This window comes from Pristiophorus japonicus, chromosome 14, assembly GCF_044704955.1.
Source record: "Pristiophorus japonicus isolate sPriJap1 chromosome 14, sPriJap1.hap1, whole genome shotgun sequence".
In the NCBI taxonomy this organism is placed as follows: domain Eukaryota; kingdom Metazoa; phylum Chordata; class Chondrichthyes; family Pristiophoridae; genus Pristiophorus; species Pristiophorus japonicus.
The window spans coordinates 111,097,177-111,125,156 of NC_091990.1; the positions used below are offsets into that span (position 1 = coordinate 111,097,177).

At 47.2% G+C, this 27,980-nt stretch overlaps 1 protein-coding gene across 1 annotated transcript in view; it reads right to left on the reverse strand.

Moving 5' to 3' along the window:
- Nucleotides 1-23,920, reverse strand: part of syt9b (synaptotagmin IXb) — a 182,665-nt gene extending 158,745 nt beyond the window's left edge. Inside the window, exon 1 of the mRNA XM_070898743.1 lies at nucleotides 23,773-23,920. Coding sequence (XP_070754844.1) covers nucleotides 23,773-23,920 — 148 coding nt within the window. The remainder of the gene's footprint in view (nucleotides 1-23,772) is intronic.
- Nucleotides 23,921-27,980: the final 4,060 nt, after the last annotated feature.

Consider the following 27,980-nt stretch of genomic DNA (forward strand, 5'->3'; position numbering starts at 1 on the left):
GCTGCCTGACCCACTGAGATTTCCAGCATATTCTGTTTTTATTTTCAGATTTCCAGCATCCGCAGTATTTTGCTTTTGTAAGAATAATTTATATATGGAACTCACATCTAATTTATTTTAGAATGGAGTTCTGTTTAGAAAGAGCGAATGTCATCTCTGACGGGGGCATCTGTTTGCCGGTTCTTCAAAGTCCGCCAGTGTCCTCCATTAGTTTTTATGTGGTGTGCCTGCATTGCCCCTGTTGTTCTTTGTAAGAGCATGTCATGGTTGGGACAGGAAGAGCACTACTAACATTGAGCAACTGCATCTGCTTTGACAGGGAAGAGGAATCCCACCATAAAAGAAAGAAGGGACACATGTGCATTTACTTTGAACCTTATGTTCTCAGCACATCGTGGTGTGCTTTACCAATTCCCTGATCTGAGTGAGGGAAATGAGGGAGGGAATGATTTCCCCCAGAAGGGAAAATCACTGGGCAAGTGTCTTTGCAAGGAAGAATGGGACCAGGCGAGTGCAGTCCCACCCAGCATTGGAGAAGGATAGAGGGTCAAGCATGTCAAAAGCTGCAGACAAGTCAAGAAGGACGAGGAGGGATATTTTGCCTTTGTCACAGTCAGAAAAGATGTCATTTGTAACTTTGTTGAGAACCATTTTGGTACTATGGCAGGCACAGAAACCGGCTTGGAGGGATTCAAACATGGAATTGTGGGAAAGATGGGCATGGATTTGGGAGGCGACAACACGTTCAAGGATTTTGGAGAGGAAGGGGAGGTTGGAGATGGGGCTGTAGTTTGCAAGGAAGGGAGGATTGAGGGTTGATTTCTTGAGAGGAGTGATGATGACAGATTGAGGGAGAGGGGGACAGTATCTGAAGAGAGAGAACTGTTAACAATGTCAGCTAACATGGGAGCCAGAAAAGGAATTTGGGTGGTCAGTAGTTTGGTGGGAATACGGTCAAAGGAGCAGGAAGTGGGTTAAATGGACAGGATGAGCTCGGAAATGTCATGAGGGGAGATCGGAGAGAAACTGGAGAAAGATGTGAGGTCAGGGCTAGGGCAGGGGGGGGGGGGTGCTTAGAGGAAGTTTGACCCAGTGGGCTAGGGGAAGGAAGGGAGGTGGCAGAGGCAGCCGAACGGATGGTCTCAATCTTAGAGACAAAGAAGTCCATGAACTCCTTACACTTATTGTCGGAGGTGAGGGTGGAGACAGGGAGAGGGGTTTAAAAAGATGGTTAGTAGTGAAGAATAGAAGCCAGGATTTATCTTTACATTCCAGAATGATTCTGAAATAGTGAGCGATTTTGTCAGTCAAGAGCAGGACCTGATAGTGCTTCAAAAGGAGAAATGAGAAGGTCAGATTTGATGCAAAAATGTTCTTGCAGTTCTTAATGACATCATCCTTCAGTGTCAGCTTGACCTGTTTGTCTCACTATCGTCTGTGTCAGAAGGTGGTGGGTTCACACACGACTCCAGGATTGGAGCAGTTAATCTAAGCTGGCACTGGTGAGAACAAAGGCAGTACTACATCATTACTCACGCTATACTTCAACGGAGATATAAAGGACCCCAGTGTATTATTCAAAGAAGAGCTGGGAGCTCTTGCAGCACCTTCATAGAATGATACAGCACAGAAGTTGGCCATTCGGCCCTTTGTGTCTGTGCCGGCTCTTTGAACAAGTGATCCAATTAGTCCCACTACCCACCCCCCCACCTCCTCCCCCGCCTGCTCTTTCCCCATAACTGTGAAAATGTTTCCTTTTCGAGTATAGATCCAATTCCCTTTTAAAAGGTACTATTGAAATTGCTTCCACCGTCCTTTCAGATAGTGCATTCCCAATAAAATAAATTTGGTGTTAAAAAAAAATTCTCCTTGACTGCCCTCTGGTTATTTTGCTAATTATCTTAAATCTGTGTTAAATCTTAAATCTACCAACCCTCATGCCACTGGAAACTGTTTCTCCTTATTTATGTCTATTGAAACCGCTCATAATTTTGAACACCTCTTATCTTCCCTTAACTGCTCGAAGGAGAATAATCCTAGCTTCTCCAGTATCTCCAAATAACTGAAGTCCATCATTCCTGGCCATCATTCCTCCTGCAACCAACAGCACCAGAAACAGATTAACTGGTCATTCATACCATTTACACAGAATGTACGCACAGAAACAGGCCATTCAGCCCATCAGGTCGATGCTAGTGTTATACCCCATAGGAGCCTCCTCCCACACCTCTTCATCTCACCCTGTCAGCATAACCTTCTATTCACTTCTCCCTCATGTGTTTATCTAACTTCCCCTGACATGCATCTATGCTATTCGCCTCAACCACTCCATGAGGTAACGAGTTCTTCAGTCTAACCACTCTTTGGGTAAAAAAGTTCCTCCTGAATTCCCAATTGGATTTATTAGTGACTATCTTATATTTATGGCCCGAAATTCTGGGGGCCGAAGTTCAGACTTCGGCCTCCGGAAAGCGGTGGCCATGCGGCGGTGTCGAATGGCCACCGATTTTACGTCGAATAGTCGCCGCTCACAAAATTCTCCTCAGGGTTTTTTCCTGCGGTGACCATATCCCCCCACTGCCGCCTCGCTGCTGCCATAGCCTCCTAAGTGCATCACCAAAGCGCGCACTGCCGATGTCCCAACCCAGAAGCAAAATTTAGCTGAGAAAGTCTTCTGATCGCCGGCCGGTACCCCCGACAGCTTTTTCTGTCGGTGCACGGTGTTTGAAATGGCGGTGCGGCCGCCATTAAAGGGGAAGGCGCACAGCCGCGGCCGCCATCTTATTTTTCTTTTGTCGGCCGACTGCCAGGTTGGCCTGCCAATTATGTCCCCGGGTTCAGCCAGGCTGCCAACAAGCAGCCGAAACCCTCCCTGGTGGCCCAGTGGACCTAACGAAAAAAGATGCTGCGCTCACAGCGGCCCTCCCCTTTAGCTGAAGGGGGAAATGTGTTGACACACCAGAGTGATGACGTCACCAGCCCGGCGCTGATAACCGAGAGTGGCGGAGACTCCTTCCTGCTTCCACTTCCACCCCCATTATGACGGACACTTCGTTCCCGCCCCCATTATGACCGACTTCCGTCCCGTTCGAAAGAAAACAAAAAAGAGCTGAATTTTGCAAACCATTACAAAAACGGTAGGTGCGACCCGTTTCTGGCGGGGGTGAATTTTGGCCCCCTGGTCTCCCTCACAAATGGAAACATCTCTACATCTATCCTGTCAAACCCCTTCATAATCTGAATTAGGTCACCCCTCAGCCTTCTCTATTCTACAGAAAAGAGCCCCAGCCTGTTCAATCTTTCCCAACAGGTATAACCTATAGGACAAACTTTTGTTTTTTTAACGAGAGCTTGCTGTACACAAATGCTTTGACTACATAAACAAATGGCTGCCATCAAAAGTAATCCATTAGTTGTGAAATACTTGGAGACAATCTGGAGGCAGTTTACAGATGCAAGTGCTTGCTTCTTGATATTTATTCCTTGCAAAAATGTAACACATTGCTAAACTGCTCACAGTTGGTTAGGAACTTGGCCTGTGGGGTATTCTGGCTCTAATCAAACCATATTAACAATCCATAGAGAATGAACAAGCTGTATCATGAGGCCACACTCAACAACCAATATACAATGCCTTTAAAAAAAAATTGTAAGGAAGACTGGTATTAGAGATTCATATGTATATTCAATTTGTATGCATCGACCAAACTAATCTTATCCATGATTCTCTGTGGGCATAGAAATGTCTGCTCCAATGTACGCAAATGCAGTCAAAAATAACACGCAGCCACGGGCTGCAAATTAAGGTCAAATTATTATAATAACAAAATAGAAATTGGAGTCTGTCTAATCAAAACTAACAGGATAAAGGAGCATAAATAAGGCAAATTCCGAGGAGGTGAAGGAATTTGTAAACAAGATAACATGGACAAAGTAGGGTTGATGGAAAATTATTAGAGGCAGGAGTGGCCAAGATACTCATCATCATTGGCAGTCCCTTGAAATCGAGGAAGACTTACTTCCACTCTAATAATGAGTTCCAGGTGACTGAACAGTCCAATACAGGAATTACAGACTGTCACAGGTGAGACAGACAGTCATTGAAAGAAAGGGTGGATGGGAGTCTGTTTTGCCGTATGCTCCTTCTATTGCCTGCGCTTGCTTTCTGCATGCTCTTGGCGACGAGACTCGAGGTGCTCAGCGTCATCCCGGATGCTCTTCCTCCACTTAGGGCGGTCTTTGTCCAGGGACTCCCAGGTGTTGTTGGGGCTGTTGCATTTTATTAAGGAGCCTTTGAGGGTGTCCTTGAAATGTTTCCTCTGCCCACCTGGGGCTCGCTTGCCATGTAGGAGTTCCGAGTCGAGCGCTTGCTTTGGGATCTTGTGTCAGGCATGCGAACAATGTGGCCCGCCCAATGGAGCTGGTCGAGTGTGGTCAGTGCTTTGATGCTAGCTCTGGTTTGAGTGACAATGGTATTTTGACCATTAGAACCAATTATCAAGATGATTTTGTGAAAGACTATATATGGACACTGGCTAAATAAACCTTTGATGAGAAATTGGATACAACATTGATACTCAAAGAATACCTTCGCACAGAAACTGTTGGAATAGCAACGAACAGATTGAAGACAACATTGCCTGTGTCCAGATGTTCCAGAGCGCAAGGGCTGCAAGCTTTCATTCAGTTATCGCCTTTTGTTAAGCATACTACTGCTGTAAGCTTAATAATTCTTGATCCATAGAAACATAGAAAATAGGTGCAGGAGTAGGCCATTCGGCCCTTCGAGCCTGCACCACCATTCAATAAGATCATGGCTAATCATTCACCTCAGCACCTCTTTCCTGCTTTCTCTCCATACCCCTTGATCCCTTTAGCCATCAGGGCCATATCTAATTCCCTCTTGAATATACCCAATGAACTGGCATCAACAACTCTCTGCGGTAGGGAATTCCACAGGTTAACAATTCTCTGAGTGAAGAATTTTCTCCTCATCTCAGTCCTAAATGGCCTACCCCTTATCCTAAGACGGTGTCCCCTGGTTCTGGACTTCCCCAACATCGGAAACATTCTTCCCGCATCTAACCTGTCCAGTCCCGTCAAAATATACTGACTACTGCGTATTGGTGTCTTGTCCAAGAACCCTTACAAAGTTCTACACAATCCTTCAAAACTACAATTATTATTCTGAACCGTGTACTACTTTCAGTGTAGGTCAACTTTCTGAAACACATTTAATAAATCAAAATACAAAGATGTCTATAAATATGGAAGACACACGATACACCTCAGGCTCACTACAAAGCAGACAGCTATGGCTATCCCAGATACAAGGCCGAATGATCCTGACTCTGAATTTTTTCAGTGTAAATTATATCCCTTTTACAAAAAAATACTTAGCAGCAACAACAACTTTTAACATAGTAAAACATCCCAAGGTGCTTCACAGTAGTGATTATCAAATAAAGACTGACACTGAGTCACATGAGGAGATATTAGGACAGGTGATTAAAAGCTTGGTCAAAAATGTAGATTTTAAGAAGTGTCAGCTGTGGCTCAGTGGGTAACACCCTCGCCTCTGAGTCAGAAGGTTGTGGGTTCATAGTCCCACTCCAGGGACTTGAGCACAAAAAGATCTAGGCTGACACTCCCAGTGCAGTGCTGAGAAAGTGCTGCACTGTCGGAGGTATCGCCTTTTGGATGAGACATTAAACCAAGATCCCATCTGCCCTCTTAAGTGGACGAAAAAGGTCCCATGGCACTATTTTGAAGAAGAACAGGGGAGTTATCCCCGGTGTCCTGGGGCCAATATTTATCCCTCAATCAACATAACAAAAAAAAGATTATCTGGTCATTCTCACATTGCTGTTTGTGGGAGCTTGCTGTGCGCAAATTGGCTGCCGCATTTCTTACATTACAACAGTGACTACACTCCAAAAGTACTTCATTGGCTGTAAAGTGCCTTGAGACGTCCTGAGGTTGTGAAAGGCGCTATATAAATCCAAGTCTTTCTTTAAAGGAAGAGACAGTGGTAGAGAGCAATGTTCCCTGTAAGCTGCGCTTTGTTCTGTGTGGCCTGTTCCTTTAAATGCACGGTCCCATTAAATTTCTGCGCAGGCGCGGTTTTTAATAGTGTAAAAGCCAGTGAGCAGCATGCGTGGGACCTTTGCCATTACTGCGTGGCCGCGCAGCTTAGTGGGAACATTGGTAGAGAGGCGGAGAGGGTAGGGGCAGGAATTCCAGAGCTCAGGGCTCAAGCAGCTCTTATTATTACTCACAAAATACTTGCTCCTGATGCCCTGATTGTGATGAGGATGGAGTGCTGAAGTAAAGTGATTACAATCTGTGGATGTGTGCAAATTGCTACCTAGGTCCAAATTTAACTAAAAAGGCACGGTGAGTTCTGTTGAAGATCTGGCTCCAAAGTATTGTGTCTTAGGGTCATTTCCAGATCAATGCAAGCAAAATGAGCCATTTAATGCATGGAACCCACCTGGCTAGAGGAGATCTACGAATAATAGTTGACCACGTCCAGTTATTGCAGGGCACCAATCAACAAAGCCAGTAGTGATGAGGATGATGCTCTTCACACCAAAAAAAGATGGTCTCACAGCTGTTACAATGAGTTACATCTTAAAAAGGTGGAAGATGCCTGTGCGTGGATTTTTTAACGTGTGGTGACCGTTGCACACCAACCACCACATGGGCTTGACAGAATTAGGTCTTGGTCCAGTGGCTAGGATTGACCAAGATGACTGGAGACCAAGCTCTGTTGCGTCTCCACTGGGCTCCGACCCTTCTGTTGTTAATATTGTGTTCCTAACACAGATGAGACTGCACACAGGGAGGTTAAAGTAACAGTGACCTCAGTCTTTAATAAGACACTCCAGAGTGAGGAACAGGCCTTAGGGGCCGGCTCATATACAGTGCTCCCAAGGGATGCTGGGATCCCTTTCGACTTCAGGAGATGAGCTCCCTGGTGGCGGAACATGGGAGTGCATGCTTTACAGATACACAACATCACTCCCCCACCAAAGTCAAAGTGAAAACTATTTACAAGGTGAGGCAGTTGGGCCGCCTCGGTACAAATGTCTGTTCTGGTGTGTTGGCTGTGCCCTCGCTGGCCTGGCATGTTGTTGGCCCTGCAGGGCTGCTAGGTGAGCCTGGCCTTGCTGGGCTGTTGGGCATGATGGGGTTGATTTCCTGGTCCGGGGTGGTGTCATTGATACTTTGGGTGTGTGTTGTGGGCTCAAAAAAAGTGGTGTCTGCTGTGGGTTGTTCAGGGCAGTCTGTGAACCGTAGCCTCGTTTGGTCCAGGTGCTTTCTGCAAATTTGTCCATTGTCTAGTTTGACTACAAACACCCGATTCCCTTCTTTAGCTATCACCGTGCCCGCGATCCACTTGGGACCATGTCCATAGTTTAGCACAAACACAGGGTCATTCAGATCAATTTCCCGTGACACAGTGGCGCGACAATCATTTACATTTTGTTGCTGCCGCCTGCTCTCTACCTGATCATGCTGATTGGGGTGAACCAGCAAGAGTCTGCTTTTAAGTGTGCTTTTCATGAGTAGCTCAGCCGGGGGCATCCTTGTGAGCGAGTGGGGTCTCGTGCGGTAGCTAAGCAGTACTCGGGACAGGCGGGTTTGGTGTGAGCCATCTGTGACTCGTTTAAGGCTCTGTTTGATTGTTTGTACTGCTCGTTCTGCCTGCCTATTGGAGGATGGTTTAAACGGGGCCGAGGTGACATGTTTGATCCCATTGCAGGTCATGAATTCTTTAAATTCGGCACTGGTGAAACATGGCCCGTTGTCACTGACCAGTATGTCAGGCAGGCCGTGGGTGACAAACATGGCCCTCAGGCTTTCAATGGTGGCGGTGGCGGTGCTTCCCGACATTATTTCCATTCAATCCATTTTGAACAAGCATCCACCATCACCAGGAACATTTTACCGAGAAACGGGCCCCCATAGTCGACATGGATCCTCGACCATGGTCTGGAGGGCCAGGACCACAAACTTAGTGGTGCCTCTCTGGGTGCGTTGCTCAACTGAGCACACACGCTGCATTGCCGTACACAGGACTCGAAGTCAGAGTCGATACCGGGCCACCACACGTGGGATCTGGCTATCGCTTTCATCATTACTATACCCGGGTTGTGCGGTGGAGATCCGAGATGAACGTCTCCCTGCCCTTTTTTGGTCGCACTACGCAGTTAGCCCACAACAGGCAGTCTGCCTGAATGGACAACTCATCCTTTCCCTGCTGGAACTGCTTGATTGGCTCTTGCATTTCAATGGGGATGCTGGCCCAGCTCCCATGCAGTACATAGTTTTTTACTAGGGATAGCAGAGGATCTTGGCTGGTCCAAGTCCGAATCTTGCGGGCCGTGACAGGTGATTTATCATTTTCAAACGCTTCCATGACCATCAACAAGTCTGCGGGCTGTGCCACCATCAAAAAGTTTGCAGGCTGCGCCATTTCCACCCCCGTGGTGGGCAACGGTAACCGACTGAGAGCATCTGCACAGTTCTCGGTGCCTGGCCTGTGATGGATGGTATAGTTATATGCTGATAGTGCGAGTGCCCACCTTTGTATGCGGGCTGAGGCATTGGTATTTATCCCCTTGTTTTCATCGAACAGGAATGTGAGGGACTTGTGATCGGTTTCCAGCTCAAATTTGAGGCTAACAGGTACTGATGCATTTTCTTTACCCCGAACATACACACTAATTCCTTTTTCTCAATCATGCTGTAGGCCCTCTCGGCCTTAGACAAGCTCCTGGAAGCATAGGCGACAGGTTGCAACTTCCCCGCAACGTTAGCTTGTTGTAATACACACCCGACTCCGTCCAACGATGCTACATATGCTAGCACAAGTCATTTACAAGGGTTATACAATACAAGCCGCTTGTTGGAGCATAAAATATTTCTGGCTTTCTCAAAAGCAATTACTTGTTTTTTTCCCCATACCCAGTTCTCACCTTTGCGCAATAACACATGTAGGGGATTCTAAAAGGGTGCTTAGTCCCAGTAGGAAGTTACCAAAATAGTTGAGAAGTCCCAGGACGTTCTGTGGCCTGGGTACGTTCCTGATAGCCTCTGTCTTGGCATCTGTGGGCTGAATGCCATCCGCCACGATCTTTCTCCCAAAAAAGACTCCACTTCTGTTGTCATGAAGATGCATTTCAACCTCTTCAACCGCAGCCCTACGCGATCCAGTCGCTGGAGGACCTCCTCCATGTTTTGTAGGTGCTCGGCGATGTCCCAACCTGTGACCAATATGATGTCCTGAACGAGCACCGTGTGTGGTACCGACTTGAGTAGGCTCTCCATGTTTCTCTTGAAGATCGCTGCAGCCGACCGAATTCCAAACGGGCATCTGTTGTAGATGAACAGTCCCTTGTGCATGTTGATACAGGTGAGGCCCTTCAAAGACTCCTCCAGCTACTGTGTCATGTAGGCCAAAGTCAGGTCGAGCTTGGTGAACGTCTTGACTCCTGCCAGCGTCGCAAATAGGTCGTCTATCTTTGGTCGCGGTTATTGGTCCTGTAGTGGGAAATGATTAATAATTACTTTATAATCACCGCAAATCCTGACCGTGCCATCACTTTTGAGTACTGGAACAATTGGGCTGGCCCACTCGCTGATTCCACTGGGGAGATGATGCTCTCTCGTTGCAGCCTGTCCAGCTCGATTTCCACTCTCTCCACCATCATGTGAGGTACCGCTCGTGCCTTGTGGTGCATGGGTCGTGCCTCTGGGACCAAGTGGATCCGCACCTTCGCCCCAGAAAAGTTTCCAATGCCTGGCTCAAAAAGGCAAGGAAATTTATTAAGAACTTGGGTACATGAGGCCTCATCGACATGTGATAGCGCTAGGATGTCATCCCAGTTCCAGCGGATTTTGCCCAGCCAGCTCCTTCCAAGCAATGTGGGGCCATCGCCCGGGACAATCCAGAGTGGCAGTTCGTGCATCCTGCCGTCGTGGTGATCTTGACCATGGCGCTGCCCAGGACAGTGATGAGCTCTTTGGTGTACGTTCTCAGTTTCGTGTGGATGGGGCTCAGGGCTGGTCTGAATGCCTTGTTGCACCACAATCGCTCAAACATCTTTTTACTAATGATGGATTGGCTAGCGCCAGTGTCCAGTTCCATGGCTACAGGTAAGCCATTCAATTTTATGTTTATCATTATAGGTGGACATTTCATCGAAAATGTGTGCACCCCATGTATTTCAGCATCTGCCTCCTCTCTCTAAGGCTCGAAATTGCTTTGATCCACCATGGACCGATCTTCCTCTGCCAGGTGGTGGTTAGCAGGTTTTGCAGAGCTTGCAGCTCGTTTGCAAGCTCGTTGGAGGTGCCCCATTGTTCCACAGCTCTTGCAAACATATCCTTTGAAGCGGCATCAATAAGCTGAATGGAAGCCTCCACAACGCCAACAAGGTGTGAATTGCCTTGCATTCATCCTTTGTTGTGGACTCAGTCTTCTGGGTCACTTGAGGCCTGCTGGTAGTTGCAAACTCGTGGGTTCTGCCCTGTACATTTCTGCTTGCAAACACAGTTCCAGTTAATTTCAGAACATTGCTAGCATTTGTGTGCTGAAAGAGTTGTTTGGTGTGATCACTGGTGGACTTAAATGCCTGTGCTATCGCAATGGCCTTACTGAAGGTCGGTGTCCTTACAGTCAAAAGTTTTCATCGGATGATCTCGAGGCCAATGCCCAGTACAAAAAAGTCTCTGAGCATTTGCTCCAGGTAGCCATCAAACTCACATTGTCCTGCAAGTCGCCTTAGCTCGGTGACGTAGCTCACCACTTCTTGACCTTCGGATCGCTGGCACGTGTAGAACCGATACCTTGCCATCAGCATGCTCTCTCTCGGGTTAAGATGCTCCCGAACCAGTATACACATACGACTTATCTGTGGGTTTCACTGGAGCCAGAAGATTCTTCATGAGGCTGTAGTTCAGTGCCCCGCAGACTGTGAGGAGGACCGCTCTCCTTTTTGCAACGCTTTCTTCTCCATCCAGCTCGTTGACTACAAAGTACTGGTCTAACCGTTCGACATAGGCTTCCCAGTCCTCACCCTCCAAGAACTTCTCCAGGATGCCCACAGTTTGCTGCATCTTTGCGTTGGATTCGTATTCTTGTCGCCAGTTATTGTATTCCTAACACAGATTAGGCTGCACACAGGGAGGTTAAAGTAACAGTGACCTCAATCTTTAATAAGACACTCCAGAGTGAGGAACAGGCCTTAGGGGCCGGCTTATATACAGTGCTCCCAAGGGATGCTGGGATCCCTTGGGACTTCAGGGGATGAGCTCCCTGGTGGCGGAACATGGGAGTGCATGCTTTACAGATACATAACAGTTAAATGCTGTGCCGCTCCTGGGCCACGACCCTGCTGTACCGCTTCTGGGCTCCGAATCCTTTGTTATATGCTGTGCTGCCCCTCGCTGGGCTCAACCTCCTCCCCTTGCTGGGCTCAAATGCCACCCCTCGCTGGGCTCGAATACTTGAGCGAGGGGCAGTGGAGGTGGGGGTGGGGAGAGGTCAAGCGCAGCAAGGGGGGGGGTGGGGGAAGGTAGAGCCCAGTGGGGGGAGGAAGGTGGAGGTGAGCTATATTGTCAAGTAGGCTACAACATGATGCCATTTGGCTATGCTGTACAGTGCTCCAGCTCCAGCAATGAAACTATTTCGAAGAACAGCGGGGGGAGTTATCTCCGGTGTCCTGGCCACTATTTATTCCTCAATCAACATCACTAAAAAAAAAAGCTGATCTGGTCATTAATCATTGCTGTTGCTGGGAGCTTGCTGTGCACAAATTGGCTTCCAAGTTTCCTACATTACAACAGTGAGTACACTTCAAAAAATACTTAATTGGCTGTGAAGTGCTTTGGGACGTAAAAGAGGCTATAGAAATGCAAATGTAATGGCTGGGTGAAAGGCTGGGGAGTGGAGCTAGCTGAAGTGCATTTGCTCTTGATGGCCTGAGTGGTCTCGTATGTAACCATTCTATGATCCTATGGCCGGAATTTTACCGATGCTTAGAGGACGGGATCGGAGGCGGGTCAGCTGAAAAATTTGAAATGAGTGACATCGGGTTGGGACCGTGCTGTCAACGCTCGTCTCTCAGGTGACGGGTCTGTCAGCGCTGAACAGACCCGACACCAAACGGCAATTTAGATTATTGGCCTTGAAATCCCGGCCTCCCCGGGTCCGTACTGTGATGTATGTAGCACTCAAATCACTGACTCCACACAGTCTGGTGTTGTAGTAACTCCTTTATTGTGCAGCTTCAGAGTGCCCTTCAGGTGTGGTGGGCAGCCTTGTATACTTTGTCTCGCAGGTACTTTCGGGTATCCCACCACAGTGCCCCTTGTGGTGCACCATTGTAACTATACATTTACTGTACATGGGCAATAAATAACATCTCACTCCGCCCCCCCAGTTCCAAAAGCAAATTGCCGGTAACCTCGACCTTGTTCGTCCTGGTTGATTTGTGAGTGTGAGTCCATGACCATCCACTTCCCTCTTTCCCCCCATGTAGAGATTATGCTTGCGTCTGGTTCAAGCATGTGCTATTTGCAGCCCTTACATGGGTGATACAAGTACACAAACATAATCTCCAGTAGAAAGCAGGTACACATAGACAGTACATTTGTATGCGTTGAAGAGTTATATCAAAAGATTGCAGGTACACTGAACAGTTAGTAAATCCCAGCTCCACTGGGTGAGGTGTGGTAGGGGGCATACAGTCCCTTTTTTCCCAAGGTAATGGGCTGCTCTGAGACAGGGTATGGCAACTAGTGCGTTGCCTCTGTTCTCAGAAAATAGTTGCCTTTGCGGCTTGTCTGCAGCCGCTGAACAATTACATAAATCACATAAAATCAGAAATCGCATTAATCCATTAGTCATGTTAGTCACAGATCCATTAACCCTTTTAACTGTGCATTGTGATATTAACTCTTTTCACCAATCATCTCAATCATTTTAATCACAGTAACCATTTTAGCATCAAAATATTAAGTCTTGTCATAAATCACTTCATCACACAAATCACAGTAATCATTTTGACTCACTCTTGCCCTTACAAAAGTCTCTTTGTGGGGACCGCCGACGGTGTAAGGCCTCTTTAAGACTCCCGGGTACATTTCCCTTTTAAGAAGCCATTTTGTTTTTCCCACGAGGTTTCTACTGGGCGTCGCCATTTTAGGTGCTCTGCTGGTGCCTGCCTGCCTCTCTCTGCAGAACTCTGCTGCCACGAGGCTCGCCGCCATCTTAAGCTCGCTGTGCTGCTGCCTGCTCTCCCTCTCTCTCTCTCTCTCTCTCTCTCTCGAGAGAGAGAGAGAGAAAGAGAGAGAGCCGCCACACTCTGAGTGCACCCGGGAGCCGCAACGCACCGGCCCCCACACCGCCGCATCCTCTGGAGCATCCCATGCAGCTGACCTTTTTGCCCGGGAACCGCCACACACACACACGTCCTCTGGAGCTGACCTCCTCGCTGCCACAGCCGATCCTCCCGCGGCAAGCACCACGACCAGCCGCCTCTGCCTGCGGGCCGACGGTGCCTGCTGGAGCAGCCTGTCGAAGCCCTTCTCTCTTCTCCAGCTCGGCCAGCGCGGCTGCTGGTTCCAGCGCCTCTTTCTCACTCTCAGACTTTGCAGGGGAGAGTCGATGGCCACCGCTGCTCTGCCCAACCCCACACACGCTTCCTTCGCTGCCATCCGATCCGAAGGTGGAGGCCTGCTCTGCCTGTGAACACGGGGAACAGCGATCTGTGGAGGAATGAAGTCTTTCCAGCTCCCACGGACCTTCCCCATCCATCTCCTGCAGAATAGCGTCGGCCCATCGCCTGCAATGATCCACAAAGGTAAACCGTGCGTCTCACCACCGTGAGATACCTGCACATCTGCTCTGCCAAGAACAGGTATCAGTTCCTTGGTGTAGGTGCGCAGCTTTGCCATGACCGGGACCAGCTTGGGTGGTGCAGCTGGGTTGATCCACAGTTTATCAAAAGTTTCCTGACTCATCAGCAACTGACCCGACCCAGTGTCCACTTCCATACTCACTGGGACTCCGTTAATCTTGACTTCCATAATTACTGGGGCAGAATTGTCGGTACAAGTATACAATCCAAACGCATCATCTTCTTCTACCTGGGGCTGGAGTGCCCGTCGAGCTAAACCGCAATGCTCCTCGCTGGGTAGCAGATCATCTACTATCTCCTCAGCCACACGGTGAGTCATGTTTCTTTTACAAATACGCTGAAGGTGGCCTTTTGCGTGGCAGGTATTGCACGTATACTCTGCAAACCTGCACCGGTGAGCCCCATGGCTTCCTCCTCAGCGCCAGCATGGTGCTACTCGATTAGCCTCCCTCGGCGGACTCTGAGTTCCAGGACCCTGAGGTCCGTGCTCTCTGCCCTGGGCAGAGCCACGTTCTGCAGTTTTGTCCGTGACGGGCTCTATCCTGTGAATTGTACCTGCCGGGTTCGAGACCGTGTGGATCATCTGCTTGGTGCTGCAAGTCGAGGTCATAAATGCCCGGCTGATGTTGATGACCTGCTGCAGGCTGACTGTAGGTTCAGTAGATAGCAGCTTGTGAAGGAGACGCTCATGGCCAATCCCCATAACAAAGATGTCTCGCAACGCCTCGTTAAGGTGTGTGCCAAAATCGCAAGGCGCCGCAAGTCTCCTGATGTCCGCAGCATATTTTGTGACACCCTGGCCCTCAGGTCTGCAGTGGTGGTAGAATTTGTGCCTGGCCGTGAGGATGCTCTCCTTCAGTGTCAGTTGGTTATGAATGAGTTCAATCAGCTGCTCATATGACTTGTCCTTGGCGCTCGCGGATGCTAGCAAATCCCTGACGAGATGGTAAACCTCATCGCCACAACTGGACAGCAATATCGCCTTATGCTTCTCTATCAGTGCGTTCGTGTTCCCTATCAGGTCGTTTGTGATAAAATAGTACTCGAGCCTTTCTGTAAAGGCATCCCAGTCATTACCCTCTGTGAAATCCTTTAGCGTGCCCAAAGTAGCCATGGTTGTGTGAAGAGCTCGTCCATGTCCTTGTCGCCAATTTGTGATGTATGTAGCACTCAAATCACTGACTCCACACAGTCTGGTGTTGTAGTAACTGCTATGACCTTGGTCCTTTATTGTGTAACTTCAGAGTGCCCTTCAGGTGTGGTGGGCAGCCTTTTATACTCTGTCTCGCAGGCACTTTCGGGTCTCCCACCACAGTGCCCCCTGTGGCGCACCATTGTAACTGTACATTTAATGTACATGGACATTACATTATACGTACGGAGGGTGTTTGGACCCTGGAAAGCATGGCAAAAGCCAGTTTTCGGCGTGCAATATACATGCGCCGAAAACCAGCTTTTCCGATCTGTCAAGTTTCTGGCTTGACAGATGGCCACATCTCAGGGAGAAGGACATTCCCATGGCAGAGATTGGGCTATTTGCCCATCTCTTGCCCTGCAAATGTCCTTAAAACTCTTCTGCCTGATAAAAGCAGGCGCGTAGCCTACTTTTACTAACATAAGAGTTTTAAAACATACAAAAACATAAAAATAAAATTAAAAAACACATTTTAATGTTAAAAACCCTACCCACTAAGTTTATTCTAAATCATAACTAAAACTTTTAAAAAAGCGGCAAATATATATTTTTTTCAAAAACATTTCTATCAACTTTAATTTCTATAATGTATTTATATAAGATGTTTTAAAAAAAAATTATGTAATGTTTGGGGTGTTTCTCATTCATAGTAATAGGAGTTTCAGACTTACGAAACTCCTATTACTATGAATGAGAAAACATTTTACCATGATTGGGTGTTCAGGCCCATGTGACTCCTACGGACATCCCAACGTGAACGCGCTCCGATACGCAGGGAGGAGGTGGCTTCAGGATCGGGATCTCTGGTGGGCGCAGCAGGAAAAGATAGGTGTGCATCTTTTTAGTGATTTTCTGGCGATCCCCGTGGAAAACAGAGGACTGGGATTTCAGGGCATTAAGATTTTTTTTAACAGGCACGTAAAAACCTTTTTAAGCTCACCTCTAGATTTTAAGACTTCGCTAATGGCTTCCACGCTGCTCGGGGATCACGTCAGGTAAGGAGATTGGGTATTGTGTCAACATGGGATGATTTGTAACATGACAGCTGCAAATGGTCTATAAATGCTTCCATTCCATAGATGTTCACTTTCCAAGATTAGAAGTTGTTGCTTACTACTTTTGGAAGACAGATTGAGCTTTAAGCAGCGAGCAAGTGTTTGGCGCAAACTCTCTACCCAGTGTCACCCCTTTGGAAAAACCTCTCTCACCATTGACAGATCACTTCTATCATCTCAACCTCACCTGTTATCTATACCATCAGCATCGGTGCCGTTGAAAAATATCTCACCTAGGTCTTCAGAATCCCACCATGATCAGCCCCAACACCAGCAGCACCAAAAACAAAACCATCCTTCTCCACAATCAACTAATGCTGCACAGGACAGAGGGCCTCAGCACCTGACCACATTGCTGCCCGAGACCCCAGGGAAGGCCCCACCATGGCCAGATATACTTCACTTGATTCTGCACACCATGGCTACCACATGATGCATCAGGTTGGCACCACCCCACACAAACACCATTAAGCATTCCTACAATGCCCGAGCCATTCCTTTCACACCCATCACCATTGTGGCGGGTTAGGGTTATGTCTCACCATTCACTACAACTCACTAAGCCACTTCCAAAGGTGCATATAAATCTGCCCAATAAGTGTTGAAAGTAAAGATTTCAATTTTTGAATCCACATTAAAAGAGAAAATTTACATGAACATTGGTGATAGTACCCAAGTGCCTACCCTTGTGCATTGTTAGTTAGTATGCTTGCAATAGGATGAGGGTAAGTGCGAGGGCTGGCCACTGAGATGGGGATGTGATGATGCAGATATAGAGAGAGGGATGGGTAGAGGTGCAAGGTAAGTTGGTGTGAGTAAAGATGTGCAGGAGTAGGGTATGGAAGGCAGCGTGATGTGGATGTGATGAACGTTTCATGATCTACGGAGATTATTGAAAGGTGTGCGTCACTGCAGCCAGCTCCACCTGACGACATTTCTGCTTGTGCCCTCCTGCACAATGTGAAACCAGGCTGCGTTAGTCTCCTGGGGTGGTCTCTTCCGCCCATGGGAAGGGAACAGAAGCTCCCTGTATGCTGTGACTCCCTCCATAAGCATATGGCGAGAGTCATAGGAGAGCCTGGGTGCAGGCGTGCACCTTTATGCAGTGCTGTTCAGAGTTTGCAGCACCTCAATGCTGTAGAACACTGAGAACACAACTATCAAAGTCAAGGTGGACATGAGGAGGAATTTCTTCTCTCAGAGGGTCGTGAATCTTTGGAAGTCTCTACCCCAGAGAACAGTGGAGGCTGGGTCACTGAATATATTTAAGGTGGAGATACGATAGGGGAGTGAAGGGTTATGGGGAGCGGGCAGGGAAGTGGAGTTGAGGCCAAGAACAGATCAGCCATGATCTTATTGAATGACAGAGCAGGCTCGAGGGGCCAAATGGCCTACTCCTGCTCTTATTTCTTATGTTCTTATGTCACTTAAAGGAAGCCGGCTGATGACACGTCATCAAATGACATCATCAGCTCAGTTTTTAAATTGGCTGGGAACCTCACTGGACAGGCTTAATTAGCCCAATCATCATAAAATCACTTGTAGTGCGCGGCATGGAACCGACAGCAGCCGCGCTCAACCCACCTCGGTAGGCAAAATCGCGGCCTATGATTTTAATTCCTTTTTTCAAGTAAGGCCTCATCTACACTAAGGTTTGGTTACCAAGGCAAAGCTTGGACCCTTCCACTTTGACAGGCGGTGACAGAGAGGGGGCCTTTTGGGAAGTTACTAAGTGCAATCAAAAACAGTTAAGCCCTAGCTCTATTTCAAGTTAAGGCACAACTACAGGACAAGGCAACACTGGTACAAAGTTCAGAACTGAGGTCAGGAAATAGGCACAGCTCTTCTTTTCAAGGGAAAGACCAGAAAATCCAGCCAGGTCTCTGTTCCTTCGCACACAGGAAAGTGCTTGGGGCACACAACAGGAAACTCAGTCCTTATAATTCCATTCCTTACTGGGACTTGAACCCATAACCTCGAACTCAGAGGAAAATGAATGCTCGGCACTGAGCCATAGCTGATACAGTATTTCGATAGTTTCTCACTCCCTACTGAGGACTACAGCTCGAGTGCAGGCATTCATTTTTTTCATTTTGGCCTGAAGGCAATTATTTCAAAAAAAATAATCTTTTTCCTGTATTCAGCCAGTAGTCACATCAAGCACTATTGGATTAAGCTAGCATGTGCCAGGTAATGCTCATAATATTATCTTGCTAATGCCTAGATCTGAAATTGGCAGGTGGATCTCAGGATATTCCACCTCCTCTTGGTAAAACAGACTCATTTATACAGGGAACCGTTTAACATCAAGACAAATATAAAAGCTCCATGATGCCAAGAATGAAAAAAACGCAGCTATCACTGCAAAGTATGCATGTGTGAGTATGCTTACAGGTTTGTAGAGCTGTTGAGTTGGGAGTGGCTTAGCCAATCATGTGATGTTCACAAGACTCAATAAAACCCCAGCCAGTTGGGTTCGGGGGATTCACGATGAGGCAGGAGGTTGTGAGCCTGGTGGATGAACCGGTAATGTGTAGTGTGATTGTTAAACCTTTTGCTAATAAACCAACTAGTTCTTAATAGCAATGTGTTGCCATGAATTCTTCAGCAAAGAACCCATGAAGCAAATACATAACAATCTCCAACACTCTCGACCTCTGACTTCTCAATAACCCCACACTCTCACGAAGTCGGCATGTGTTCATAAAGAATGGGCTTGTATTTACATAACATTACATCACACCTCTCAGGACATCCCAAGTGTTTCACACACAATAAATTACTTTGTAGCATAGTCACTTACTACATGGGCAAATGTAGCAACCATTTGGTGAGATCAATAAGATGAACGAAAATGTTATCATTTTTAGTAGTGTTGTGTGAGGGACACATGTTGAGCGGTCCATCATCATAATCTTATTCATGTTGTTATATTTGTGGCTCAGTGGATAATCCTCTTGCCTCAAGCGTCAGAAAGTTGTGGGTCTAAGACCCACTCCAGGGACTTGAACACATAATCCAGGCTGACACTTCAATTACAGTACTGAGGGAGCACTGCACTGTTGGAAGTGCTGTTTTTCAGATGAGGTATTAAACCAAGGCCCTGTCTGCCCCTCTCTGGTGGGCATACAAAATTCCCACGGCACTATTTTAAAGAAGTGCAGGGGACTTCTCTGTTTCTTGGCTAATATTTATCTCCCAACCAACATCATTAAAAGCAGATGATCTGGTCATTATCACATCGCCATCTGTGAGTGAAAATTGGCTGCCGTGTTTACATTACAACAGTGACTACACGTTAAATGTACTTTATTGGCTGCAAAGCGCTTTAGGACATTGTTGAACTCGTGAAAGGTGCTATATAAATGTAAGTCTTTTTTTTCTCTTTTCATGCGAGGGGACCTTTTAAATCTACCTGAAAAGACTTTGGGGGAAAAATGTGGGTCATTCACCCCTCCAGTTAGCGCCCGGGGCACAAATGTCTTTCCACCTAGGCAGGGTGCCGTAACCGACTCCAGTGAAATTCCGCGGGAGTTTAGCGGCGGCACTAACCTGTTCCAATCAGTAACACCCCGGGTCACTGCGCCGGCAATGATGAGGTCATCACTGTGCGCAGTGCCCCGTTTTCACCCCGGAGCGAAAATTTGCGGGGCTCTTACCGGGCTGTAGGCCGCTCGCGGGCTGAAAATTTAAAAATGAGCAGCTTACTGCAGATCGTGGGGTCCGTGCCACGATCTTGCAGCCCGGCACCCTGCTCCCTGGTGGTCTAATGATGGCCCTTTCTCCCTCCTACAGAGTCTGCAGCTTGGCCCTCCTCTTTAAGGGGGCAGTACTGAATTTTCAGCCGATAATGTCTTATCCGAAGGACGGCATATCTGACAATGCAGAACTCCCTCTGAACTCCACTGGAGCCTCAGCTTGCAGTATGTCAGCAAGTGCTGGAGTTGATGCAGGTTGCTGCCTGCACAGGTATTTTCATAAACATTCCTTCCCTGTCTTCTCCTCAATACTCTCAAAGCGGGAAGAGAAGGAGGGAGAGGCAGAACTGGTAGTAAATTTTTTCCCCTTATTGTTATAGATTGAGCAGCTGGCGCTCATTAGTATCTGTACTGGTAGACGCTCTACATTAACTTTTCCCTGTGTAGATGCAATTCCCCAAAACGTGGGTTTTATTTGTGCTGAATAGATCAAACTAATTACAATTACAATGTAAGTGGGAGCCAAATCATTATTTATTCCACACTCAAATCTTCCTTCCAACTATTAACAAGGCATAAGCTACTTTTGTTTAAGGCTTTTAAGTTGGTATTTGGCATCTTGCTGTCTGAGTATTTATGAAGTTAAATTTGGTTTTTGTAAATTGGCAGTAGGTTAAACTGGGCAATGCAAGTCTGCTGCCTCTCTACAGAAACCATCTAAACAGCCAAAAGCCCTTCACTGATGGCATTGCACAGCACAGAAAGAGGCCATTCTGCCCATCGTGCCTGTGCTGGCTCTTTGAAAGAGCAATCCAATTAGTCCCATTCTCCTGCTCTTTACACATAGTGCTGCAAATTTTTCCTTTTCAAATATATGTTCAATTCTCTTTTGTAAGAGAATCTGATTCCATCACGCTTTCTCCCAGAATTTGACTTGAAAGACCAATATAAAAAGACCCTATTCTCTGTCCAGCAATGTACCTGAACCCCAAGACAACAATGAAAATACTCCCTGCTGCACCAGTTATGTTTTGTTTTCATTTTACAAGCCACCTATCATTATATTTAGCCTCGTCAGCTGTGGCTCAGTGGGTAGCACTCTCACCTCTGAGTCAGAAGGTTGTGGGTTCAAATCCCACTCCAGAGGCTTGAGCACAAAAAATCTAGGCTGACACTTCAGAGGAAGTGCAGTGTTGTCAAAGATATTGTCTTTCAGATGAGATGTTAAACCGAGGTCCTGTCTGCTCTCTCATGTGGATGTAAAAGATCCCATGGCACTATTTCAAAGAAGAGCAGGGGAGTAATCCCCAGTGTCCTGGGCCAATATTTATCCCTCAATCAACATCACTGAAACAGATTATCTGGTCATTATCACATTGCTGTTTGTGGGAGCTTGCTGCGTGCCAATTGGCTGCCACGTTTCCCACATTGGAACCGTGACTGCACTTCAGAAAGTACTTCATTGGCTGCAAAGTGCTTATGGACATCCAGTGATCATGAAAGGCACCTTAGAACTGCATGTCTTCTTTCTTTCTTTCTGTAGTCTCTTGATATCTTGCTGACAAATTAGTGCCAGGATATCCTGAATCACAAGTAATTAAGTGCTGCTCACCGGGAAGTGGGTTACCAATGGCCCAAATTAATTTCACTTAGGACTCGTAGACAGGAAGCTTTCATCCTGGAAATCTGGACTGGATTTGTCGCTGGATCCCAGAGGTGATAGGACAGCACTCAAAGCTATCACTCGTCAATTCCCCTCCCCAGAGCTGATATATTCACTGTTGCACCGATAGCTTGGGAGTACTGTACATCATTTATTAAATAGCAAATGCAACGCTATCATTCTGTTTAAAAAGCAATGGCTATTATACTCGTCTTTTGAATGAGACGTTAAACTGCGGAGGCCCCATCTTCCCATTTGGGCGGATGAGAAAGATCCCGCGGCACTATTCTGAAGAAGAGCAGGAGAGTTATCTCCGGTGACCTGGGCTTATATTTATCCCTCAACCAACATCACTGAAACAGATTATCTGGTCACTATCACATTGCTGTTTGTGAGAGCTTGCTGTGCACAAATTGGTTGCATTATTTCCTACATTACAAAAAAGTGACTGCACTTCAAAAAATACTTAATTGGCTGTAAAGCACTTTGGGGCACCCGGTGGTCGTGAAAGGCATTATATAAATGTAAGTACTTTCTCAGACAGTAAAGACAGTTTAACTTGAAGAAACAGTGGGCTATGCTTACTGAACGCATCCTATACCGTTCATACATTCCACTGCAATTATGGAGTCATTACATGTACGTGATATAGAATTACTCGCCGGCCAACACCCTAATGCAACAAACCCGCCTTTCGTCAGAAGCTCAGATAAATGCAAAAGATTGGATGATCAAATAAAACAATAACTGTGATGGTAATTGCTCCCAATCACACAGAGAGTTTGGCTTTTCTGTGATATGCAATTTACGGAAATCAAAAATGGCAAGTAATAGGGCGTGGCGACCCTAGAGAAAGCTACAGTTAAACTGATACCAGGTCTCGTAGTGTCCCAAGGCTGTTTAATAGTAAATTTCGGTGTGAAAAGCGTGCAATGAATGCAGACACGGAATAGTTTGGGCTCGAACTTTGGGGGTGGAATCTATTGCCTTCTCCGCGGTTGACTCTCCCTGCAGCCCGGGCGAGGGGGGGGTCTAATCACTATCCTGGCGTGTAAAGCATGCACTGTGCCTGATTTCTACTCAAACCATCCGGTGATCTATCATGTCTGGAGCCTGTGCAGCGGCCTGCGGGTCTGGCGGCCGATGATCACAAAAAAGCCCAACGAAAAGCAACAGAACGTATGCCAGATCGCGACGAATATAGACAGAGTTTAAAGCGGCGTTGCATCATTATCAAGGCCTTTTCATCCAAACTTAATCCCTTAAAACACAAGCTCCCCTCTCTCAAAACAGTCCGGATATGGCTAATTTTAAACAGTTGCTAATTGGAGAGATTACTCAATGAATGACCTACATTTTCAGACCATTTCCAGAGTGTTGCAAATGCTATTTTCTGAGTGCATCTGGACAGTTTTAGGAAGCTAGATATTTTATCATTAGAATATATTCATATATAGGCTCCCAATCGGCGATAATATAAGTTAACTTCATAACCTGATGTTGCTTTGTAAACTGAAATATCCAATTGCGGCTGACCGATGGGATGGTCTTCGAGTTCACTGGCCACATAAACTTTAACAAGCACACACTTGTTAGCAGTCACTTGACCAAAGCTGAACTGGAAACCGACACACAGATGGGCGATGCGACTTAACTCTTAAAGCGCCGGATGCTCCAAATCCAGCAGACTGGAGCCGCGGTACATCAACCTCTGCAGGACAATCCCGTGCCAATCTCTCCAGGTGATTACATAGAATATACGGCACAATAAACAAGGCCATTCGGCCCAACCAGTCCATGCCGGCGTTTATGCTGCACTCCAGCCTCCTCCCGTCTTTCCTCATCTAAATCTATCAGCATAACAGATTACTCATCTAAACCCATCAAAGTGGTTGTTCGCAATATGTTATCATCTCGAAATTTGGTCTAAGATGCATTTTAGTTTCGGTTGCTAAGAAATCTTTGCACCGAGAATTGAGTCAGGGGAACGATTTCAGCAAAATAGTTATAGTTTAAAAAGAAATCTAATTCAAAGATTTATTCATGTGCCAGCTCCTCGGGGTTTGCTGCAACGGTCCTGATAAGACTTCCCCTAGCAGTTTAAACATAGATAGATATAAAAAAACCGATTAATGTATTAATTCACACAAGTTAGCAAGATAAGACTTTGTCCCCCCCGCCTGCACTTTTAACACAGGTCTGAACGGAAGGGACTGCCTCGGTGCTATACCTGAATCTGTGTGGCGTGGTCGACCTCGATCACGAAGGTAGTAGGAAAAATCCAGACAGCTTTCGTGTTCCACCAGCCCTTTAAAACAGAGTTCGGTCACTATGTTGAGCGCTTTCTGACAAAGCTCGTCCTCCCTGTCTGCAGTCATTTCCCATCAACATCCTTGTGAATGGGACTCGGCGGCCGTTCCACGGGACAGAGTGAGAGGAGGTCCTTGTGGGCACCGATTGCCCGCTCAAAGCTCACCGTTTCAGCACCGCGGAGAGCGGCATGTCTTCCTCTCTTCCCCCCCACCCCCTCCCCCTTCCCACCTTCCACCTTCTCCCGCAAAGGTCCTCAGCTGGGCTCGGTGCTTGCAACCGCACCCTCAACAAGCTCTGTGTGTGTGTGTGTGTGTGTGTGTCTGTGTGGAGAGAGAGAGGCAGCTTCTGGCCACTTGCCTTCACAAACCTGCTGCCCCAACCCCACCCCACCACCAAGCGCCTCTTCGGCGCTGTCCTGGAGGCGGTCAGCGGTGCCCGGGAGACCCAAACCGCTTCATCCTTCAATCCCTGTCCATCGGCGCCCGGGCTGGGCTGTGTGTGCGTGTCTGAGCCGCTCCGCGCAGGCTGGGAGATAAATATGCTTCCAAACCAGCGATTACTTCGCAGCTATGATCGTCAGAAATGTGCAAAGCAGCCCGCCCTAAGACGCCAGCGCTAATGAACCAGCGCCTGAGCTCCTCACCCCTCCTCCGCAAATCCCACAGGCATTTGGACCCCCCCTCTCCCTCTAGATAAAGTTTACTCCGAATCCAAGGAAGTGATGAGGTGGGGTGGGGGGGGGGGTATTATGATTCCTATCCTATTTTACTGGACGTTTTTTTTCCCCCAACCTCTCTTTGCCCCACCTATCTGAAAGGAGAATGGTTGGGTCGCCACAGCTCCTACTCTCCTTATCTATACAGATTTTTAAAATTTAAATGGGACAGCATTGCGCGACACTTTTTTTTAAGCTCGAATCAGATTTAACACAGTTTAACAGGTGTAAAGTTGGCAACCCATAAATCAGGAAGGCGCTACTATGAGAACCCAGGCGATCCGAGGTGTCTGCAACCAACGCCAAGGCTGAACACTCTGGGAAGTGTTGCTAAATGCATTTTTGCAACCCCAAAAAGAATAGGGCTCTCGGAAGAATTAGGAATGGTTACCAGAGAGCGAGGGATATAGATCACAGGGGCGCTGCATCTGTTGCCAAGTGTTAAAGGACGAATATAGTTTATGTGCAAGTAGTAAAATATATTTCCAAGGTGTTGGCGGTTTAAAAAAGCGCACTGCAAGAGGGAGCCGCAGACACGAGAGAGTTTGGAGACGCGCTCGGTTTTACACCCGTCTCATCTCAGCCCCAGTGTCATCGGCCTGAAACGCGAACTCTGTTTCTCTCTCCACAGATGCTGCCGGACCTGCTGAGTGTCTCTGGCACTGTCTGTCTTCAGCACCAGCTGCAGGGACAGCGACACACAGAAAATCTCAACAGCTGCATGGAAAAGGAGTAAGAATATAAGAGATAGGAGCCTTGAGCCTGCTCCACCATTCAATAAGATCATGGCTGATCTTCTACCTCAACTCCACTTTCCTGCACTGTCCCCACATCCCTTGATTCCTTTAATATTCAAAAATCTATCGATCTCTATTTTGAATATACTCAAAGACTGAGCATCCACAGCCCTCTGGGGTTGAGAATTCCAAAGATTCACCACCCTCTGAGTGAATAAGTTTCTCCTCATCTCAGTCCTAAATAGCCGATCCCTTATTCTGAGACCGTGACCCCTGGTTCTAGACTCCCCAGCCAGAGGAACATCCTCCCTGTATCTATGGAGCGAGATGATTGCATTTTTAAATTAATTTCATCTGGGTTGTGTCCCAAATACCCTCCAACCTCCCACACACACACACATACACACACATTGTCCTCGAGAAATTGAGGCCAGAATGAAATTAATCAAAACCTCAGCAGCGATTTGATCGACTGACCCAGGTGCAGAAGAATAATGTTTTTTTTTAGCCCAGCAACAGTCAATAAAACGTAAGGACACCATCATTTTCTAATTGAGAGAGATATCGAAGGAGCAGGTATTCTACACAGCCGTTAAATACATGGATCATGGCAGGCACAACATTGCTGAGCGCTGGGCGTCCGTTTACTGAGAACCGTTCTAAACCTCACAGTTATGCTGCGGGACGGGGGTGGGGGGGGGGGATGGATTGCGATACAACCCAACAGGGGCAAGGTGTGTCAAATCAATATGGGAGGCTAGCACTTCGCGCCACCCCCTCCCATCTCCCCCCTCCCCCATTCCCCTTCCACACCCCTCCTTCCCCTCCCCTCCCTTCTCTTTCCTACTTCCCTTCCCTCTTCCCTTTCCTTCCCCGCTTCTTTCCCCACTTCCTTCCCTTCCCCCTTCCTTCTCTTCCCCTTCCTTCACTTCCCCCCTCTCTTCCCCTTTCCCATTCCCCTTCCCTTCCCCTCCCTTCCTTCCCTTTCCCTTCCCCCTTCATCTTTCCCTTCTTCTTCCTTTTGCTTCCTCCCCTCTTCCTTCTTTCCTTCCCTTCCCTTCCCTTTCCCTTCCCCTTTCTTCCCTTTCCCCTTCCTTCCCTTCCCCCTTTCTCCTTTCCTCTCCTTCCTTTTCCTCCCTTCCCCCTTCTCCCCGCCCCGCCCAGGGATGGGATAAGCTGTCTGCCTAAACTCTCAACTGTCAAGCTGACCGCAAAGGATGGCGAGAGAATTAAGGTGGATCGAAAGAAAGTTTTAAAAATGAAGTCAAGTTTTTTTTGTTTTGCTGTGCCTCTCAATGCTTTACCGAAAAGTCAGATGTGTACCTTTCCAGAAGTGCTCTGTTCCATTGACCTGGCTGGCTGCGTTGTGCCGGATAACAACGTTTCGAATTACAGAGGCCCCTTTTATCTTTCAGTCGGCAATGCACATTCTCACCAATGCGACCTGCACCTTTGTTTTTGTAATCCTCTGGGTTGCCTCCTTTACGCTTGAATCTGAATATACAATCTCTGGAGCGCGGTCCCACTACAAGGCTGCGGCACTTGGACAAGACTCTTTCCTGGAGATAGCGAATCTTAAAAGGAAGCATCGCCATCAACTAGTTCTATTAACAAGGAGATGTTCTGCTAAGCACAGCTACTTCGAAGTGAGCCCAATCTCTTTTGCCATCACTCAACTAGTCTTTTTTAAAAGCCGCAATGACTAAAGCAACAGGCTATTCCTCCAGAATTAAACAATTATGACTCTACACACAGTGCAACACATGGCGATAACATTTGGGTAGAAAAGCAGTGATGGATATTTGAATCAAAAGCTAATCCACAGAAGGACATGATGAACTCCCTTAGCTGGTCCATGAAGTTATTAACAGTAACACTTCAATCGGTTTGCTGTGCTGGCTTCAATCGACTTCAACACTGGAAACAAAGACAATTGGACACTTTATCCTGACAGCACGGTGCATTATGTTGGGAATGTTCATTAAGAACGCATAGCGTTCAGTTTCATTTAAGCTCTGTTGACTTGGAAATAGGAGAAGTACAAAAGATCTCCAATCTATTTTGTGAAGGGTTGGTGGGGAATATTACAGATCAGTACTGATGGGATATGTTTCGGTTGTATAGTCACAATTAGTTTGCTTCAGAACAGATCAAGGAATGCTGTGCGTTGATGTCTCTGTAAATCAACCCAAGCCTTGGGCTCTGCATTTCAAACCAACAGACAATTCCTCAGGCGTTACTTAATAGCAACTTGACCACAACCCACCTTGGAATCAAGTAACGGACCTACCAAAATCTCTGAAATAATTAAAGTACAGATCAGCCATGCACTAATTGAAAGGTGAAACAGGCTGGATGGACCGAATGACCTCCCCCCTGAATCAGATAATTTTTACAGCACGGAAGGAGGCCATTTGACCCGTCGAGCCTGTGCTGGCTCTCTGTAAGAGCACTTCAGCTAGTCTCACTCCCCCGCCCTTTCCCCGTAGTCCTGCAATTGTTTTTCCTTCAGGTACTTATCTAATTCCCTTTTGAAAGCCACAATTGAATCTGCTGCCAGCACCCTTTCAGGCACTGCATTCCAGATCCTAACCACTCGCTGTGTAAAAAGATTTTTCCTCATGTCGCCTTTGGATCTTCTGCCAATCTGTGTCCTCTGGTTCTCGACCCATC